The 21,970-nt window shown below is 40.1% G+C and overlaps 2 protein-coding genes across 4 annotated transcripts in view; both read right to left on the bottom strand.

Moving 5' to 3' along the window:
• The window catches only part of acot7 (acyl-CoA thioesterase 7), a 40,209-nt gene extending 21,935 nt beyond the window's left edge, over positions 1 to 18,274 (bottom strand). For 2 of the 3 annotated variants that reach the window (XM_088402887.1, XM_088402896.1), the window contains exons 1-6: positions 15,781 to 15,948; positions 15,108 to 15,225; positions 13,978 to 14,134; positions 6,678 to 6,769; positions 5,077 to 5,188; positions 4,802 to 4,888 (exon numbers count right to left, since the gene is read on the bottom strand). In XM_088402887.1, the coding sequence (XP_088259013.1) occupies positions 4,802 to 4,888; positions 5,077 to 5,188; positions 6,678 to 6,769; positions 13,978 to 14,134; positions 15,108 to 15,225; positions 15,781 to 15,857 (643 nt within the window). In that variant the 5' untranslated portion in view covers positions 15,858 to 15,948. Of the gene's footprint in view, positions 1 to 4,801; positions 4,889 to 5,076; positions 5,189 to 6,677; positions 6,770 to 13,977; positions 14,135 to 15,107; positions 15,226 to 15,780; positions 15,949 to 17,939 lie in introns of those variants that run through there. The other variant, XM_088402904.1, reaches the window with a different exon arrangement.
• A 408-nt stretch (positions 18,275 to 18,682) lies between these two features.
• LOC148427542 (transcription factor HES-2-like) lies at positions 18,683 to 19,933 on the bottom strand. The gene is made up of 4 exons (XM_088408306.1): positions 19,812 to 19,933; positions 19,628 to 19,723; positions 19,438 to 19,525; positions 18,683 to 19,354 (listed from the first exon to the last, which is right to left on the bottom strand). The coding sequence occupies exons 1-4, from the start codon at positions 19,899 to 19,901 to the stop codon at positions 19,044 to 19,046; spliced, it is 585 nt and encodes a 194-aa protein (XP_088264432.1). The 5' UTR covers positions 19,902 to 19,933; the 3' UTR covers positions 18,683 to 19,043.
• Positions 19,934 to 21,970: the final 2,037 nt, after the last annotated feature.

The following is a 21,970-nucleotide window of genomic DNA, read 5'->3' as shown; positions in this document are numbered from 1 at the left end:
AAAAGGACAATCACCTATTCCATTCTTGCTGTATTCACTAACACATCTCCTCAAGATGTTCTGCATAAACCAAGAAGGTGTAAATATATGTATATGTGTTCTAAAATGTTCCCGTGTTTATGCATGTGCTTTATGTTTCCTTAGGCTGCAGCTAACTAGGTCACATTTTCATTTCCATGGAGCTGAGGGGAAACATACAAAAAATGATTAGTCTGTATTCTCAAATAGAATTTAATTCTCTCAAGCAAGATATGGCGAGAGCGGAGGAGGAGGAAAAGGGAGGCAGCCTGACCTGACTCCTGCTTATGTAAACAAAATAAGTGTAGTGCAAGCAGCAGCACTGAGCAACGGGGAACATTGCTCTAATGAGCAATAGCATCTATAAAGACAGTGTGTGTGTGTGTGTGTGTGTGTGTGTGTGTGTGTGTGTGTGTGTGTGTGTGTGTGTGTGTGTGTGTGTGTTGGGGGGGTCTTGTTCCATTTGATTCTTAATTGGACAGATGTCTCAGCAAGCTCTCCAAATTAAAAAGCCAAGCATGACACGTGCAACGTTTATCCATCCCGCCCTGTTTGCGTCGATCTCTCATCCTGCCCTCCATGCGCTCTCTGCTGTTCATCTTGCTCACATCTCTCTTGTTGTTCTCATGCCCTCTTTCCAGCCATGACATTGCCAGAAATGGCAACAGTACCAAAATCACACTATATGTACAGATGTATTTATTTGGAAGAGCCTGTTATTGAAATAACTTTCTGTCCTGCAAGAAGACATTGCATGTGAAGACAAGCCCTTATTTGTGACTGACTCTGACAATAGTGTGTCAAAACTGAAAACTGAATTATTTATATAACCAATTCTACACCAAATTACCTTTAAAATTATATACAATACACGGAGGTATCTCCAAAATTGCCAAAGTTACAGCAATTTCAATGTTGCCAGGTTAAAATCCCTCCTTTTCAGAAAAACACAATGAAAGTTCAACCACAGACATCTTTCACAGTTCCAAAGCAACCAGTAGATCAGGAACATGAGTTTGATCAAAACATTACTGTATTTATATGACATTATTACTTGGAGGGCATTTCGAAACTTTCCCTCTAAATCTAATAATACACTGTCAATCTGGAGCGAGGTTCTCTGCTCACGTGTAAAAACAGCGAGGAGCAACGCTCCTGTGTTTGAAACACAACTGCTAAATAGACTATTACATATTTTTTCATTTATGCATTTGTCATTTCCGCAAAACTTTATCCACATGCTGACCATTTTCCCAGAGCAGGTCGCGTTTGCATTCCCAATTTGCTTGACAGCTCAAAGGAAAGGCAGTTTTCAAAAGGTGGCAAAAATGAGTTCTTTCAAGAGCTAATGCAAACATAACTCCACTGTACTGTGTGTGCTGAGGGCCAAATTCGCTGAAGGCTTTAGTGTGGTGTTAATGGTGAAAATTGAGCGTATAATGTCCAAGTCACAAAGCACGCTCGGTCTGCTTTGATGGTGTGTCACTGAGACGCCAAGCGGAATGCATTTCGGTGTTATTTGCACATATTTAATTAGAGTACCGTAATTCCCCAAATATAAGCCGCACCTGTGTGTAAGACGAACCCTTAATTTTGGGGTCAAATTATGGTATTTTCTGTTACCGTGTATAAGAGGCACCAACACTTTGGCTACAAAGTAAAAACTGTAGCAAAACAGAAAAAAAATGTATGTTTTTGTAAACTCTTCATATTTTCTTGTGTTCACATCCGTAAGTTATATATTTGTTGCTGGTTAAATTAAATGTCTTTCAGATTTCCCACATTGTGAGCGGTCAGTGAACACAGCGCCAGTGTAGCGTTGAATGCGCTTGAAGCAGCTGTTTATCCTTCTCCTCGCGACGCAGCTCGAGTTCATTTTACCATAAATACCCGACAATGCACAGTATCCGTGTTTACCCGAGTTTATGATTGTGTGCATATGCCTAAAGACCGCAAATAATAAACGAGTCATGGAATACCTTTCTGTGTTCTCTAACCAGAGCACTCTGCAGCATACTTTGCCACTCTCATTTGAAACAACTGGAGACGTCATAACTACAGCTATTGTTATCTGCAAAGCTAACTGACGTCCCCCTCTACCTTGTGTCACGGTAATTATTGTAAATAAGAATACGGCCGATACAAAATTGTACATCTGTATGTTAAAACTCGGCTTATGTGACTGACAGATCAATCTTCCTCGAATGGTGTTGAATAAAAAATAATACGTTACCGTTTATAGGACACACTCAGACGTTGTCCTTCATTTTGGGGGAAAAGAAGTGTATCTTATATTTTTGGAATTACCGTAATATGCATATATTGTGTGGAAAGGTTGCTCTCTATGCAAATAGGCCTCATTGAAAAACAACGCATCTACTATGGGTGCAAAAGTCAACACTACACATACAGTAGTTTAAGTGAAGAAAATAACACCTGTTGAAAGCTAATGTGCTAAATGCGTTCTTTGAAAAAAAAAAAAAAAAAGCGTATGACCAGTTAATGTCAGAAAGTGATGGCCAATTTTGATGAAAGTTCCCAAGCACATCTCTACACGTGGTCACATCGACCTCTGAAAATACCAAAATAATCACATTGATAATTAAGATTTTATGCACCTGAAGTAAATGAATGAATGAATGAATATAATGATGAATATATCAGCTTTCTTTTCCCAAAAGTGCTCACTTAACTGTATGTCAATCAACAAGGAACACTCTTATAAAATCCAAAAGTTGAGATTTGTTTGCATAAGCATTCAATGATAATCTGAATTTTGGAGCAATTGATAACAGCTTTCTGAGGGCACCATTCCCACTTCCTCAGTCTTGCATTCTGACAATTTCAGCTTTCAATATTAATAATAACAACAATGAGAATAATGCATTTTATATAAAGGTTCGTATCGTGGCACTCAAGAACACTGTATAATGTATCCATTTTTTTCCCAAAGCTGCCTACCTATCCCAGCTGACGTCGGGCAGTAGGTGGGCGACACCCTGAACTGGTCGACAGCCAATTGTAGGGCACAGGGAGACAAACAACCATACACACACCCAATCACACCTAGGAACTATTTAGTATGTCCACTTTTTCTTCCATGCACATTTTTGGAGTGGACATGGAAGCCGGAGTGTCCGGAGAGAGCCCACGCGGGCTCGGGGAGAACATGCAAACTCCACACAGGAAGGCTGGAGGCAGGTGGATCTGAACGCGAGTCCTTGAACTGTGAGGAGAACATGGTAACGACTACCCACCGAGCCACGACACTGTTCCATATACAGTATAAGTTAAACAAAACAACAATAAAAGAAAGTGTAAATAAATACATATATATACATACATAAAAAAAAAAACTTTAGATTGAGTAGGCAGTTTTAAACATGTGCGTTAAGTGAATCTCTTCCTAACTGCCACTGGGTTTCCTAACTCCCATTGTTTTTTTTTTCTTTGCGTTGTGTAACATTAAGGGGAGAACTGGTACACTTAAGTCGTCAAAGTGTGTGAGCGTGTTTGCGCTGCTACGTATGTGATTAGCGGAATAGGATGTTGTGACAAAGCAAATTGCCGGTGCAAATGAAGTGCTAATAAAGGTGCTGTTAGCATCCAAAGTATAGTGTATTCTTTGTGTATTCAGCCCTCAGCATATTGTATTGTACTGTTGTGAAAGTGTGAAAGCTGCTCATCTTCTGCTGCTGAGCTTTATTTAGCTTTGACTCTTACAGTAGCTGCTGGTAGCTGGACTTTGCCTTTAAAGCTCCTAAACCTTGCACACTTTAATATGAACACAATCAAACTGCACCCTTGCTTTGCTTTTCCATAATCCTTTTATGATTTTCGCTTCTCTCTGGGATAAACTCTACCAACTTCAAGGTTGTAAGCTCTTTTATGACAGTCATAAAAATAAACTAAGTCATGAAACGCATTTTTCATAGTTCCCTCTTTTGTATCCTTTGTGATTCATTCCAATTCAATTTTGGTTCTTCTCTTCCCTTCTGTGGGAATCTCAGCTTCATCCTCACATTTAAGGGATGCCCACACAATACTGTAAGGTTGTAGTGTTGAAACCAAAACAAAGAGATGCCGCTTCATCCTGCATTGCTGTGTATTGCTTATACTTGAGCTGGAGAAGAAAATCGCAGACAAAGTAGCAGCTTTATATATTGTGGGGTTATCTCTGGGTCTTTAACTTTGAGACGTTTCATTATATTATTTTCGGTCTTAAATTCACCATCACGTCCCAGCCAAGTTCTGAATGAATGGAGATAGTGCCAGTCCGAAAAGCAGCGGTCGGGCTTTTTCTTTTCCAACGGGTGTGGAAACAGCTATGCAATGAATTTAAAGTGTTAAATTCTCCTTGGGAAGTGGCTATAAATGTGTCAAAAGAAATTGGACCGATAATTCAATAGGCAACTAAAGTGCAAGCTATGAGTGTTTTAAGCATATTGACTGTAGGTAATATTTTATAAGATTAAAACTTGTTTGAAAAACTTAGTGCCAAAATGATAACATTCCACTCCGGCAGGGCCGGTGATAACTTTCATTGTAAAAACAAGTGCAAATTACAGCATACAACAAAGTCTTTCAATCACAGCCACTTCATCATCGATCGCTGTATTGTACTGATATTTATCAGCCACATAATTGATGAGTTGCCTTGACAACTTCATCACGTTATAGTTGAGAATTAAAAACCTCCAGTTGTTCAACCCTAATTTATTGTTTTACATGCTGGCCTTTTTTAGCCAGATCGAAATGATTTGAGGCAAGCCAATGAACTCACCTCCATGCACATAATCATGTAGTGTGCAGTCAGAAGGACCCACCAGATGGATCAGACTGGACTGGCTGAAGCCAACTGTGTGCTTTTCTGCAATACAAAAGAACAATTCATTAGAAATTAATGTATGCATCCTCACCACATATCAAATGCTACAGCTGCAAAACGTGCTTGAATGACCATATTAATTTAAGGAGTACTCAAAGGATATGTGTTATGGAAAACCTTAACTTCAAAAAAATATTTTTTTTAATATTCCTTCGATGCGAGTTCGTTACCTGGCTTTGGTGGGGGTGGCACAATTTCATCAACCATTTCTTTGGTTTTCAGCCTTGCCGCCTTCTGAGTCTCATAACGCTTTCGACCTGCCTCCTCTTGCGCTGCGTCAAACTACACAAACATTTGTAATGGAAAATTTGTTACGTGATGTTTTTCATTACTACATTGTCATCTAATGGAAAATGTTTCCACTTGCTCTTCACATGTGAAACTAGAACTCCTTTATCTTGCATGTGGTGTGTACAGTTTATCTTGTGTCATGATCACAAAGTGCTCAGGAGGGGGGTCTGACTGTGTTTTTGAGAATAATATGCAGTAGATGTGTGTGACCCTTTTTTGCCTCATGATCTATTTTTCCAGCAGCCAACCTCCAGCAATGTATTTTTTATAAGGCACGTAAAAAAAGTGTACGAAATGTACACTCCCCCCACCCCATTCATTGCATTGCAACTGTTCAGGGCAAACCTTAGTCTATGATGTCACTGTTCTATCTGCCCCTACCCCACTCCCTTCCCACAGCTCGTCACAACTAAAATCTCACAGCCTTAAGAGGCGTGTAGCGTTCTTGCCAAAATGCCCAAAGTGATGAAAAATAAAAAAAAATAAAAAAACGCCAAACACTGAGGCCGCAAAAAGTGGAGCGTGAAGTGGCGAGGGAACTCTGTATAGTGAGAGCAACATTAACATCTTAGCTTGGCCAAATCAAGTACGAGAACAGAGGCACCCACTCGTAGCATGACATCACCACGCAATTGACCCCCACATCTCACACACCTGTTCTCCCCTTATGAATGTACAGCTATAATTAATGAAGAAAATTGTATTCTTAGACCAAATAATTGAAAACCTTTGGGTAAAATGAATAGGATACTATATATCACCTGTTATCTAGGTGCATCTGCAATTAGCTTTGGGCCCCGTTGCTTGCATCCGTGTTTGTTTTTCAGCATGTCACGCGATGTTATGTGATTCACCAATACCGTCTTTGTGATCGACTGCTCGACCGCAATCGACGCGTTGAGCACCCTTGATTTACAGTATGCGTCGCATTTTGCTTTTTGGTATCTTGATGAGGGAGGGGATTTATTGTGTGTCAGGAGACTGTTTTGTGAAGTCAATCGTAATGAGGGCGATAGATGTCTCTGTGCACTGTGATAACCTGTGATAATCTTTCTGTTCTACACCACTTATTCCTGCTTTGGTTGCAGGTGAGCTGGAATCCATCCCAGCACATTTTGGGCAAGGGGCTGGATACACCCTGGATAGTTCTCTCTGAGTAGACAGATAAGACATCTTCCTAACGCTCTAGAAATCAGATACATTATTTCCTCGTTGCACGTAGGTAAACCAAAAATTCAAAAACCCATTTGTTCCATAGAAGGAACATAAGCCTGGCATACAAAAGCCCTACAATACTGGGTTGAGGCCCAATAACTAGGATTTCACAAAATGGCATTCAGGAAAGATGAGTAAAGTGGGCCTTTCAAACGCAGCAAGATTATTACTTGATTAGTTGGCCTCCCTCCGTGACAAAAGGGAGTCTGGTGAAATGCCAAACTTTGGTTGATTAAGGTTATGGCGGCTGAGGTTTCTTGCGTACCTTGATGGGCGGCACCTCCATGATCTTGTCGACATTCTGCAAAGAGCAGGGGACATACCAAAGTACAGCCCTATTGACCAGCTTTTTGGCACCTGCAGTCAAAGAAAAAGGTCAAAGTCTTCTACCCAAGGAAAATGTCACTGGGAATCGAGGCGGCTTTCTTCTCTTTATACAATTTGAAAGTGTGATAAATGTGGAGGGCAGCCCAAGCAATCAATGACTAGCAGTGATGGTAACCTGTTGAAAACTCTATAAAGTAGAAAGACGACTATTATACAGAGTCATAAACTCCTGTGTATGACATGGAGAAATCAATTCTAAACTAACAAAATAGGTTTAGCTTGGTGTGATTGGCTCAAGTAAGGTAACGTTTAAAAAAAAAACCTCACGTAACAGTTAGTGGCGTTATTTGATTAACCATTTCAACCCTAATAAACATCAGTGACCAATTTGTTCAAAACCTGATGAAACTACTGATGAAAGACAGTTTGAACAAGACCTATACAGCAGCGGTACCAGTTGATCCACGGACCGGTACCGTGGGCCGCAACCGAAATAATGTTTTAGAACTGATTTGGTTTAACAGTTCGTTCATTTGTGCTTTGTTTGGCGTGATGTTTGTTTTTCGGCGCCGCTTCTAGCCGCTGTTGATATTACATAGTAAAGGATGATGTGCTTTTGACGCGCGCCCGGTCCGCAATATAAATCCCAAGCGTTGACCAGTCCGTGGTGATAAAAAGGTTGGGGACCGCTACTATACAGCATAGTTACATGACGACTCACTCTGTTTATAAAAACTTCTCAAAGTATTTTGTTACACCCAGAATACATCTCTAGTGATCAGCCATCTTGGAATCGGTCATCATTCTTAACTAAAGGACATTACTTAATATTTGCAGTGGGGGCATTTTTTGCAGTCTTTTGTGTAACCACTTGTAGCAAAATGCCAAACAGGGACCTTGCCAAAGTTGAATTTAAAACTAACTCAAGCTCACGTTGACACCCATTTCAACATACAAGTTCCAATTTACGTAACATTTAGGATGAATGGAACGCTTCGCCTACCTAGCGGCACCCAAAGGCAGTAGATCATGAAACAAACCTTGAAAAATATCATAGCAATCAGGTGAAGAGGTTGTCATGGTAAGAGCTGTTCTGTCCTGCCAACATTTTGTCAGTGGTAATTCGCTAAGTGTGAAAACAGGAGGCTATTTTGAGGCGTTCGGGCACACAGACAAGAGGAGTGCATGGGGCTTACCCGTGCCATTTAACCGTATCTTATTCGGGAAGAAGATATTTGCATGGATCTGAGAAAAATATTTGTGAAATTGTGACTCTTCCTGCTAACATTTAAAACGACGAGAGTAACAGTACGCTTCTTCTTACATGTGACAGTACGTAACAACAAAAGGATAGGCTTAAAAAAGGACTCCTCTTGGGGAGTAACATTTGCATGTTACACCAGAGTTAGAACTGCGCTGACAGCCGAGTAGCGTTGCCATGCCAACCTTGCTTTTCTCCTCTTCCATTCATTGGCTCCCGCCCTTGTCAGCAATCAGGAAGTTGCCCACAGGAGAAAGAGTCACATTTACATATCCTTGACTCTACCAAGACTGTTAGAGTCCAGTCTATTATTAGCCAATGCTGGGCATTTTAAGCGAACTTGTGTTTAGGATGGAGGAGGGGAAGAGAAGGCAGTGAGGGTTGAAGTAGGTGGATTCCCAGATGACCCTTTAGCCAGAATCGAATCAGAGAGTTGCTTTTCCATGACCAATCCCTCTACATTGAATGACAACAATGTGTTTGCTGAAGCAGCATGATGCCCTCATTAAGGTTATAGTTTATTCACACTTAATACAGTTTGGCATCAGGGAATTAATCCAGAAAGACCTTTAAAAAGGCGTGGGTCTTGTAGTTAATCCAAAAAATGATTGATGGGGTTCATCCACACCCACCTCATTGAAGCATGCTGGGTTATAATCATGGTGGAACACAAAATGGGCTTCATCAATTTGTTCCCACTTGATGATAAGCACATAAATGTACTAAATGGTTTGGTATGTGGAGCAGGAGTTTGCCCGATTTGTTATTGTATTTGTTAGATTTATTTATTTAAATTAAAAATGACTAAACCAATCCACTCGAGGACAAATAACTTACAAATAACTACAGTCAGGCTGCTTAGAGGATTTAGGAGCAATGTAGTTAGCAAAAAAAAATTTTTGGTATGTTCCAAAAAATACAACTTCAAACCGGTGTCATTATAATTACACTAAATGTATCTAAATTTAGGTCATGGTACCAATGTGGTTAACATTGGCTAGTTTACAGTGCTAATGCTAGTGTCGTATTGATAGTTCTGGACAGCATGATTTTTTTTCTCTTTCTTTCACTCTCTCTGTCCCTCTCCAATTGAGGCCAAAACATTGGGAAGCTCTGATTTTAAAATTAAAAGAGTTTATTTTTAGAGAGTATAACGTTTTTAATAAATAGTGACCTTATTAATGACTGTCACCCTGTCAAAAACATTTGTGAAAAAGGTACAGCTTCTAAATGTGTTTGCTCTATGGCAATGCTCTTCCTCCAACATTGGATATCATCACATTGTGCAAGTGTTTCTTATTGTTGGACCAGTCAGTGTATTTTGAACATTTTTGTGGGCCATTGTAAATTCCAAAATGAATTAGTTTTTTTGTTTTTTGCCATTGGCCATCTGGGGGCACTACAGCAGAAATTTGGCCCCAAGCTTGCCTGCGCTGTGCATTAATCCAGGTAATTAGAGGATTGTAATTATTGCCCTTGTGCAGAGAACTCCCTCCAGTGCTGTTTTGCAAAATATAATCACCTTTAATCCAATTTAAAGGTATTTGTCACTATTTCAGACAGGTGGTGATGTTATTGTTGAACTTATACTTACTTATATGTGTTTTTCTACTCCATGGTGTTGCAATGCTAAAACCAGTAGCCACAGTACCCTTTCAACTGTTACCTTACCTTTCAACCTCCATCTTCATGCTGTTGCCCTTTCTCTCTCTCCAAAATCAACCCCTCCCCTCCTTTGTCCACTTCATGTCATCTTATTACTGTTAATCTTACAAGCCTTTCTATTCTACACCTGTCTCATGCGTGGATGTTTTCTTGCCCTCAACATAAAAAATAAAATAAAATAAAAACTAAATAACTGTTCCTATTTCTACCCCGTGCACAGTGTGTTCCAGACTGAGGGATCAAAAATGCAATTTTATCCATTGTACTGCGCCAAGGCTGAATTACTTTTAACTGAGGCACAATCCAGTCCAGCCTGATGGGAATAGATGATTTCAAGCCAGAAATTGTTGACATTATTACTTTGAACTGTAAGGCATTCACGTTTGGATACCTGAGATGTCATGTCATGCATGATATCATTAAAGCGCATAATGCATTTAGCAAATGCGCCTTTGTAGGCTCACATAGCTAATATTCAGTTGAATGACCCATCAGGATCACTGCAAGAACAGTCATGCTTATTTTAAGCCTCACCCACAATGCATTGCTCTCAGCTGGGTCCATGCATGCGTACGTGTGCGTGTATGCTGCACATGAGGGGGTACGATTTGTGTGTGTGTGTATATATATATATATATATATATATATATATATATATATATATATATATATATATATATATATATATATATATATATATATATATATATATATATATACACACACACACACACACACACACACACACACACACACAATGCAATACTTGCCTGAATGTGCATTTGATGCCAGCATTATTACTTCTAAGTGTGCACGTGCTGCTTGTTTGTTGAAATTTGTGAATGCCCTCCAAAAGCCTGACTGTGTGCATTGTGGAGACCATGTTTGTTGCATCTGTGCGTTAGTCATAATGTAAGACTTTGTGGTGCACCATTACTGTACATAGCCATATGCAAATGTGTGTGCATGTGTGCGTGTGCGCCTGCGCATCTGTGCAGAGTGCGCATGAGCACTGTGCACAGCGGGGACAATCATCACGGCTTGTGCCCACAGTAGGCAGGCTCCCCCTGGGGGGCCGTGACTGAGGCCTGCCTGATGAGATGCTGCCTGACTGACTATGGAACCTGGATGCCTGCCTCCTCCACCACATGAAATACACATCAGTGCATGCAACCATAAAGGCCTAACCCTAAAGTAATGCATATTAGAATGAATGTATACATAGAAACACCTAGCAGATTTACATAAAAACAAACTAGGTAATAACCCTTCATTCACCCAAATATATTCTATGAACAAACACCAAGACAAAAAAGTGAAAGGTCCTCCCTCAAGTGTCTTTGTTTAGTGTGGGTGCAACAAAGTGTGGGGGCGTGGCTTTGTCCATGTACATGTCATTTCCCTAATAATGTATCAGCCCTATGCTGAGCGTGTGTGTGTGTGTGTGTGTGTGTGTGTGTGTGTGTGTACGGGGGCGTTTGTGTGTGTGTGTGTGTGTGAGAGAGAAATGTTCAGGTACACTCACTTGGCATCCATGTGTGACTGGACCACAGTGTGTGGGACCTGATGCTAAGCCGACATGACAGAAGCAAATAATGTCTGCTCCCGTTATCTTCTCTTCCCCCTCGGCCCCGCAGGAAGCTTTTAAAGGGCCAAACACTGATAGAAGCGCACATGCATAGATATGCACATACAGTATGTACAGTATGTCATACATATAAGTACAGCACACTACGTCGAGATATGCTGAACTGCCTACATATTGAACACAAAAAAAAGATATCGACGCACAGAGAAAAAGTGACTTGAATTGACTACAGTTACTTAAAAACATTCAAACACTTCAATGTGCCCATTGATTTCTTGAAGGATGTCACCACTTTGCCTGTGAAGAGCCATCCCAGAATGCTTTCCTGAACCATGTTCAAAAGCAAAATAACACAAAAATATATTGTAATCATACTAAGCATTGCTTTATACTTTAGGCCTGTAAAATGAATATGTTGAATTAAGATAGAAACATATGCATTTCACGTCATGTAACCATGGAAACTCAACGCAAACACTGCCCTCCCAGCCATGAGGGGCAATCTGAATCAGAAGGTAATTCCGAGAAGCGATGCCCAGTGCAATTCATTAATGACACTTGCTCTCTAATTTATAACTGCAGCATACACATACTCCACCCCCCAGTCAATTAGCCCTGGGTGTGCACACTTGCTGCCTATTTAGACTGTTTTCATACCTACATTCTCTCAAGTATAGGTCCGTCTACACACTTTTCAGAAACTTGGAAGAGTCAACTGGGTGACCGGACGATTAAAATGACCACTCCATCAGGCTTAGTCCGTCCTTTTTAAGATGTTTCTCATCATTTGGTGGTCCGCCTGCAAACGGGCACCCTTCAATGAGGACCGACAGACGGTCCGTCAGTCCTTCCCAACTCTGACAAATACATTGTAACCATGCAATGTTTCAGGCTGCAATGGAAAAAAAAAGGCAAATTGCCTTTGAAAACATCAGAATTTCTTAAAGGGGAAGCTACTCCAAAAAGACGGTGGTCTGCAAGCAGACATGCAGAATACTCCAAATAATATTTGCAATTTCACTGCCATTGACAGCCATTGACATCAAAGATCCCTTTTTAGTGGGCTGGCAGTGAATGACTTAAAATCGAATATTTATGATCCACACTTATTTTGTCGAATAAAATATAGTACTACTACCACTTATGTGTTTTGGAGTTCAATAATTGGTGCTATGTGGTGCACAATTGTACTTTGACAAGCAGAAATGGATTCGACCCCATTCCCGTTTTTAGCAAGTATGCTATGCTGTTCTCCATTTGTCATTTCATATCTCCAATGAACGTCTGTGAACCTGCTCCCAATCCAGCAGCCACTGAACCATACAGTACAAGCCTGTTGCTAGGGCAACAGCTGTCTAGGGCATACTTTTTGTTTCTCTCACCTCTTTCATCCTTCCCTCCTATTCCCACTCACTCAATCTTTTCTTTCAGTCTGCAAGCCTTGTAACAATTTACTCATAGTCTTTTAACCCGTTGTACTCATCAATAAAAGTAAAAAAAAAAAAAAAAAAAAAGAGGTTGCACCTTCTAGACTGCAATGAAATCATCGGGAAAAATATAAATACATCGACGTATTGCTACATTGGAAAAAAGTGTTGTCTGTTTTTCTGTTTTTTGTGTGCATAATCTAGCCTCATTTTTACGTTGCGTGTGCTGCCCTCTACTGATCAAACAGCGAAAATGTTAAGGTACAATGATCAAGTACAGCATTGTAATTGACCTATTTCTCAGTAGTTTTAAATTACAACATTTCTTTTTCTTGATTTTAATCAAGAAAAAAATAAAATGTGTTGTTATGAATATTTGTAATATGATTCAATTAAAAAATAAAACATTACTCATGCTATTGGCAAAATTAATTTCCTTAAAAAACTTTTCAAAACGCCTCAAAAACTTTATTGTGTTTATCTGTGAGCACTCGTTCCAGGATAAAGTGCTGTCAAGCCCCCGATACCATTTAGCGGGCATATTAGTGACCTAGGGCAAAATGGTGAGCAGTACGTGAGCTCCCTTAACATGTATATTAAGTGCATTCACATTTATTCTTTTACATATTCTGTTTATTTTCAAACATTTAAACAAATTTAAGTGTATCATTATTCTCTTTTAAAGTGGCCTTTTGATTCAACTCTTTTTTTTTTATTATATATAGTAGTTTAAAACAGCACAAAGTGTTTTACCTGCGGTGAAATTAGTCACGTAATATTGATGAAAACTTGGTCCTACTACACAAATCTGATTAGATGTTGGGCATTGTAGTTGAGCTTGGAAAGATACGTATTTTTTGAGGTGGTACTTGATTGAAAGTTTGCTTTTGAAGGTGAAAATTGTATGAAATGCCCATCGGGCTAGAGGTCCAGTTATGTGGTTAGTGGCCAATTGTACAGTAAATAATTGTGTATGTAATATAATACATACTGTATGTAATATGCTATGTTTGAGGAAAATCTGAACCACAAATGTGAATTATTGCAACCACACAGCAGATTCTGTCATCAATTTGAGCGTGCGTACTGTGTGTACTGTATGTAGTTGTGTTTAAATTGTGCTTCTTATCAGTGAATGCCTGCATACGAGGATGGTTTTCATTCTTCATATTCTCACTAGGTGGGAGGCGGAGGGAGGAATGAGGCAAAAGGTTAACACTGGTGAGTGGCATCAAGTCAACAAAAATGATGACTTGCCCGGAAGACTGCATGTGCACGTGGGTGTCGGCAAGTTTACCTGTGAGGATGTTCTCGCCCATGACTTTGACTTGCACTTCCAGCGAGTGTTGCGAGGTGTACGTGATCTCGGCGGTGGCGTGGGCAACCTCCCCGATGAACAAGGGGGACAGGAACTCAGTCTTCTCTACGCGGACCAAAGCAGCCAGGCAGCGATCCTGGAAAACGCAGAGCAGTATAACATGATCATGTGTGATTTATCAATTGATCAACATGAAAAAGTAATTCATGGACAGTTAAGATTTAGCATCTGCTTCCATCAGATAAGCATGGCACCAACATGTCTGAAGATGTATTGTGTGATACTAATAGCGAATGGATGACACACTCCTGGTAGTGTGATAAGTGGTCATCCCATTTTGAAATTTGACATGCTTCACCCCATCTAGGTGAAATTTCAGCTCCCTAGTGCCTTTTTTCACTGATTTCATTTTATTGTGAAATTCCATTGATGTAACGATCAAAGGATTGGACAAAATACTGCACAAGGGTTGAAGACCTCTTTGTATTGCAGCTCCTTTTACAAACAATTACAATTACAATACAAACAATTATGTTGTTTTCCACCTGTCACAAAGACACAAACTACAGTAGTATCATGAGGATGTTTAATGCACAGCTTTTAAAATAAACCTACTAGATATCTAATACAGCTCTCAAACACTAAAACTATTCAAACATTTTGTGCGTTCAACATGTGCATTCAATACAAGCAGTTATGTACAATAATAGATGTCACGCAAAACATCAGAGTCAAGGCTGAAATGTAAGACATCATCAGAATGTTGCTTAAAGCAAGACAAGGATCCAGTGATGTGAATCACAACGGAATTAGTTCAATGGGTGAAAGGTAAACAACAGTCAGAGTAGTTAGTCATTTCAAATAAAATTGACCTCAGTGGGAAATGTGGTTTTTAACGTCTTCAACTCTCTCTCGACAGCTACCGTGTGTTTGCACTATGACTTCAGTCTATTTATTCCACTGTGGACAAACAGGATGTTCATGAAACAAAGAGTAGATGGGATAAGCAAGCATGACAGGCTGTGACTGAAATATTTAAATTGTCAAAAGTATTTGCAATATTTTGATGTGAATGTCTATATTTTTGCTATATGCTTGTAACTTCTCACCTCATTTTGTGTGTTACAGTGCCGGGTGCTAATAATGCATCCAGCTTCTTCGATCATCTTCAAGATGTTGCCACCGTGCACGTTACCGACGATGTTGGCATCATCTGGCCGCATGATCCTGCAGTAAAAGAAATGGAATTAGTACAGGCGGTGGACAGTATGAGAACCAATCAGCTAACTAAAGAAAAACAAGTGACCGTCGTTATTTTATGAAATAATGGTTTTCTTAATGTCAACAAGTTTTTAGAATTACATTTTGCGTTTGAGTCATTTAGAAATTCAAGCCACTACACAGATCATAAAAACAAAAATGACATATTGACACCATTAAGTGGCAAATGAGTCACATTTACCATCTGACGAGGACAAGGATCAGTCGTCCTTGTCTATGCAATATGAACGACAGAGGACAGAATGACTCAGAGTAAGTCGCAGCAACAAAGTTGACGCAACTATGCACCGGCGTCAAGCGACTTGTCGCAATTGTGACATTTCAAAGGCGAATCCCAGTTTGAAAAGACCCTTTAAAAAGTGGTCTCATAATATTATATATATATATATATATATATATATATATATATATATATATATATATATATATATATATATATATATATATATATTGTATAATATACAAAATATACTTTTATAAATGAAGTATTGTGTGAACTACCTGCAAAGCTCATATTTGAGATCAGACGTCTCCGCTTCATAGGGCACAAACTTTCTCGGGGGCCTGAAGCAGCGCATCTTCCAAAACTGTCCCTCTCTCTCTTCGTCCTTCTCCAAGACACACTGGATGCTTTCTGCATCCACTCTAACATTTCAGGCCCTTACGCTAACTATCTCGACTGGTCTGACTGGATCAAAACCCGCCCGCTGATGAGGCGATAAGACACTAAGTAGACAATAACATTCGCTGTCAGTGTCGTGTGCCGCAGCTGACAAGGGAATCTCAGGAATCTTTATTGCTTCTGCCAAGAAACTAATGTCGAAGTTGTATATGTGAGCGCTGTTACATAAAATTCGTTTTTTTTAGATTTATAACAGCAAGTCTGCATTATTCTGTGTAATGCTCTAAAACGCAAAAAAATGCCTCTATCTGTTTAATAGGAAAGCAGTAGTGTCAAGAAAGTATTTTGACGTGATAAATCTCAACTAAAGCTGAACAATTTTGATAAATTCTGTCATCTATTTTTGATTGCAATTGCAATCTAATACTTTTTTCAAGATCTTCAACAAATACTGTACAAGCAATACATTAATCCGTATTATGATACACAATAATAAATTGTATACATATTCCACAAGTATTAAGGAAAATGAACCATGGTTTAACAATAATAGTTTATTTACTTGACTTAGCTTTATAGTACTAAAAACGATAACTTGCAATCTCTTAAGCGTTCATTATGACTTCAATGACTTCAACTCTGCCTAAACATAAGTAAATCATCAATCAGATTACAAAAATGCCAACAAATTTGTGTTTTTGTTTTGTCATCTTCTTAAATTTAATTAGAATTATATGTGAATGCACTGAGCACTTGTTTAAGCTTACCTAGACACTAAGACACTCTTTGTTTCTTTCCAAAATGCAGTATGCAATGTGAAAATAACATTCTACATCATGTATCTTTATTTGTTGGGGGGTTCGGGTTTCTGTTTTAGTGGGGTTTTGTTCAGATCCTAAGTTCATGTTTCCGCTCCCCTCAGGTCTGTCCTCCTTGTAGTGTTCTTGTTAGTGACGGTTTCCACCGCAACGTTGTTTTTTTTTTTTTTTTTTTTTTTGTCCTTTTTTTGATTGATCTATTATTTTTTTTAACTTGACCTTGCTTTCAGTTTCCTGCAGTTGGGTCCACTAGCCTCCACGCCTTCACTCACCCTGCCCGGATGTAACAGAATCACTTTGTTAATAAAAAATAAATAAATGTGTGTGTGTGTGTGTGGGGGGGGGGCACCCAATATTTATGTTTGGTTTTGTTTTGGCTATTTTAAATTACCGTACTCTTTACCTAGAGGAAATTGGGCAATAAGTACGTCATATTGTGACCATAGACTGATCCTGACTTGTAAAAAGAGCCTTAACTTTGGCCATTACCTCAAAAAGGTGGATGTCGGTTCTATGTAAAGTTCAGTCTAGCCTGCACCTGCTGAACCAAAATAAGAAAATATCTTTCTTCAGCCAGTCTGAGTGCTAAAACATGCAATTCCACAGATGAGAACTGAAGGACCCTGTGTCCTAGCTGTAGATTCCACAATATTTACCGAATTTACTTGCACAACAGTACTCCTAGTAACCAGAATTAACTGGTACGGTTACGTCAATCAAACTGTTGTATGAGTTTCATTTGAGAACGTTTTGCGCCTCCTGTTGGCGAACAAGTACAGCGACTCGACATGCTGCTGGGACATGAAACCGATTAGTCAGGTTTCAGTTTTTGACTTTTAGCACAAGTCAATATGAACATTTTAAATTCAAATAAAGGCGTGAGTAAGACGATGCACGGCGTCATCCTCTTGTGCGTGTTTGAGGAGTGTGTGTGTTTTGTGTGTGTCACAGAAAATGCTTTATCATTTCTTAACGAATCTTGTTTGACGCGGTACACTACCACAGTTAAACATCTTGGCCGTAGTGTCCAAAGCACAACATAGTTGGAAACAGAAATGTAAAACAGATAAAGCAGATTACGCCGGCTCGTGACGTAAAGTCTCGCGACGGACAGTCACCGGCATTCGTGAGTTCCGTGTGTATGTTAATTTGTCACACGTCTACGAACGAAGAAAAGTAAACGCATGTCGTAATAAACACGACATAATTAAACATCCTACCTGCATAGCTGAAGAGATGATGCGGCATCTTGAGCTTTGGTCGCAGCAGACATGATGCTGGTGAGGATGTCCCCCTTCCTGAAAACGACAGTTGAGACCGCTCGCACAGTATCCGGGACTTTGGTCAACACCAAAGCGTGACTCAAGCGATTTTTTGAAGGGGTGTGGGATGGGGGCTCGCGGCTGTAAGGAATCACGATGTGCTGGCTCCAAACGCATATGTGGTATTTAGTTTGAAAATGTGACAGCAACAGCCATTTTGCTTTAACCGATCTTCCTTCTTTTGAACGAGGCAACACTGAGCCCTTGAACGCAATCCACCGTGCCAATGGCGACGGTCTCCTTTAGAGGGCAGTAGAAACCAAAACACAAACAATGAGCCCTTGAACGCAATCCACCGTGCCAATGGCGACGGTCTCCTTCAGAGGGCAGTAGAAACCAAAACACAAAGAGCAGTCACACACACGCCACACACCCGAGTCCTGGTTAAAAGTTGTCCGTTGGATCACTAATTTCAAAGACTATCTCTTGCAAGATATTACAATATTATACATCACATCATGCATGGAAGGAAAGACAAACATCATGCATGGAAGGAAAGACAAACGGCACAACATTAATACGACGTCGCAGTTTTATTTTTTTAATTTACATTACAAAAACACATTATTCACTGAAAATTGCAAAATATACACATCCCAAAAGAGATACTGGGTCGTGACATAACATGTCTACTACATAAATCTGCACAGATTCAGAACACTGAATTCATACAGTGCAAATTCACTAACAGTGACCCTTGGGGTCTTACAGGGCTGTTTCAATAGCCCTTAATCATTCAGTCACCAAGGAAGACCAAATATTGAACGTCAAACATACATGCGGAGTTTAAACAAAAATAGGCACCTAGATTTGTCAACTTATATAGGACAATCGACGCGTGCGCAAAAGGGAAAGTATACAATACTCGGCTAAATCGATTTATCGTTAAATCTTAAATGTTATATGTCATGCTAATTCAACATGTAATGTATATGTACATGTGTGTAAATAACATGCTTTCGTCGCTTCGGTCGGTGGGCAAATTAGAACCACTGGAAACGTCTACCAGGGTCTCCACATGAGGACGCTGTCGTGCTGTGGAGCTGGGCGATCTTGAATGGGGGCCATTGCGCCTTCCGAATTGTGGCTCAAACTGGATTTGAGATCAAGAAGCCTCTGTTGGATGTGCGGGAAAGACGCGGAATGTTGGCTGCAGCAGTTGAGGCACTGCCGGTTGACATTGGCCGCCATGGACCGCTGGATGAAGTCGCTCACTTGCCGGGTGGATTCGGGCTCCAGGCTGATTTTGGGTAGGAGCGCAGAGACGCGCTGGAGGCAAGCCTTATAGCCTTCTTGGTAACTGTCTGTGGAATCTGAAATCAAAATGGCGACAGTTTGAAAAGCCGAACATCACTCACATTTTCACGAGCTTTACTGTAGAATTATCACAACTCACTTTTATTTTGGACATAGGGGACGTCGCTGAGGAACCTCACAGTCATCTCCAGGATGTCCGCTTTCTCCAGTTTAGAGTAGCGAGTCTTCTGCAGATGGTAAAAGACCACACGTTAAAAAAAGTGAGATAAACACTTAATTTGATTCTCATAACATTTCACTCTATTCAAATGGAATTTTAAGAAACTTACATCTCTGCCAGTGAGAGGGAGAATCAACTCTTTCAAGTGGTTCAGGCTGTCGTTAATACGAGCGCGTCTTCTCTTTTCCACCAAAGGCTTCATAGTCTGAAAAGAACAAACCCAGTTGAGCATGGCGATATATTGAAAAAGAAAAGACAAAATCGAGCACATTTAAACGTGTAAGGGAACTCACCTTTCTTAGCTCAAGGGCTTCTTTTCTTTTGGCCACGGTGGGCCTTGGAGAAATAGATGCTAAGGCGTCACAAGTCAATTTTGGAGACATGCTCTTCGTCCTTTCGCTTCTCGAGATGTGTTCTCCACAGAAACCAGAGAAGAAGTGCTTCTAACCGTCACTGGCCGCGGTTTATATCCACGTCCACGGCGTCGGTACCGTGCGTCACGGCGACGCCCCCAAGCCAAAACCAAACGACGTGACTGGCCACGCATTTAAAGATGACAACAGAAAGAAAGCATCATTAATAAGATAGCCATCTGTCTTCTGCATAAATCCAAGCGTGACAAGTCCAGTGCGTGTCTGCATTATAAGATAAAACAATATAAATATATATACATAATCCACATCCAGACGCCCAACGTAAAACTTGTCTAGATGCGACAAAAACCAAGCCTCAGCGTTTGAAAATACGTAGCCTGTAACTATTTTAAAAGTTCCAGGCACAAAAATGTATTTTATTGTATTTCATGTATTTTGTTTTGTTTTTAAACAATTAACATTAATCCTGGTTGCGCGTAATGGCGCAAATAACACGTTCTTTTCTCGGGTAATTACGCGTAGACTTTCACTTTGTGAAACCAGGTCAATTAAATTCTGAAATATGTTGAGTTTACACAATTATTTGGATGACTTCAGTTTTAATATAAAAAAATTGGGTATAATATAGGCTTAAGCAGCACTGTTTCCATTAATTCTGTTTTCGTTTGATTTGGGTTAATTTGTTGAGTTTGGGGGTTTTCACTGTTTTTATTGGCGGACAAATTTGCACTTGCACATGACCTTTTTATGGAGACTTAATAAATAATAAATATAAAATAGAAAAATAAAATTGATTTAATAAATAAACAAGACGGCGTAATATAGCTGTCTTTTAGAGGTTTGTGTGCGTGGGTGGAAAAAAAGTCCACGGACAGCTCGTCTCCTTCTCCAATCCAATCCACGCTATACATCAAATAAACCCAAGCCACGCCACTTCCAAATAACATCTGCTCAATAACATGTTGACAATAGTTTTTCATATGAGCTTTATGCGGTTCTAGCCGGAGGGGGCGAGGTCTCAATACCTGTGGGCTTTTTCCATCGTCCTGCTGCCAAGTTGCCAACGCTATATACAGAGTGATGGGTGCTGGAACCAGGGTACGGGTGGGGCTCGGGGTGGGTTGGGTGGGGCGTGACAGGGACTCGATTCAAACACACACAAAAAAGACTGCACCTCAGAAAATAAGTTAAAAATCAATCTGCGGCACAAGTATTTGTTATATTCCATAGATAGACGGAAATATGCATATTTGTATTCAACAGAGAGACGGAAATATTCACATGTTTTGCTTTTCAAAACTTCCAAACTTGGTATCGAACAGTAACTGAAAATTTATGAACGACCATCAGATGCCGCTGCACTCAGGGGAACCACGCGTGCAGCACGCGCCACAGTGACCAGATGGCCCTCTGCCCTCCTCCTCTCCCTCCTCCTCCCGACTGCATCCCAGCTTCAACATCCCAGCCGCCATGCGTTTCGTTTCTTACGGATGTGCGCGCGCACGCACAAACGAGCATTGAATTCTGTCCATCTTTCCTTAACGCACATTACACATGATCCCCAAGCACTTTTGGCGTGGCTACCCCAGCTGCATGTTTTTAATAATGTGCTACTGAAAAGAATGGTTCCCATTCCCACATCCCCCACATGGAGGCTGTGTTGCATTTTTTTTTTTTTTTTTTTTTGTCTGTGGCTTGACTCGTAGCGTTTTTGGCGTCCAAACAATCGGTGGATGCCTGTTTCTGCATATTGAATGGCAAAGCACAAAAAGATGGCTTGAAAAAATATTTCATTATAAAAATGAAAGAAAGAAAGGAGGAGAATGCCGAGCATCCAGACTGCTGGATGAATTTGAGAGAATGTGAAAATAGGAATGGTCAAAGAGTCTTGTTTCTGTATATTTTGTTATTGGGAAGCATTGTGGGAGGAGATTGTTGTTGCTCTTTTGTTCATGTTAGTTCATATTTCTGTTTCCTTTGTTAGTGTGATTGTGTCCACCTGTCTGTGTCAACTTGCTTCCCTTGTGTTGGCCAATCTGCTCCCTGTTCCAATTTTGTCTCATCTAGGTGCTGCTTCT

This window comes from Hippichthys cyanospilos, chromosome 2 (genome assembly GCF_059441005.1).
Source record: "Hippichthys cyanospilos isolate Australia breed blue-spotted pipefish chromosome 2, RoL_Hcya_1.0, whole genome shotgun sequence".
NCBI lineage: Eukaryota > Metazoa > Chordata > Actinopteri > Syngnathiformes > Syngnathidae > Hippichthys > Hippichthys cyanospilos.
The sequence above is the reverse complement of the archived record's forward strand: the minus strand, read 5'-3'. Positions and strand labels throughout refer to the sequence as shown.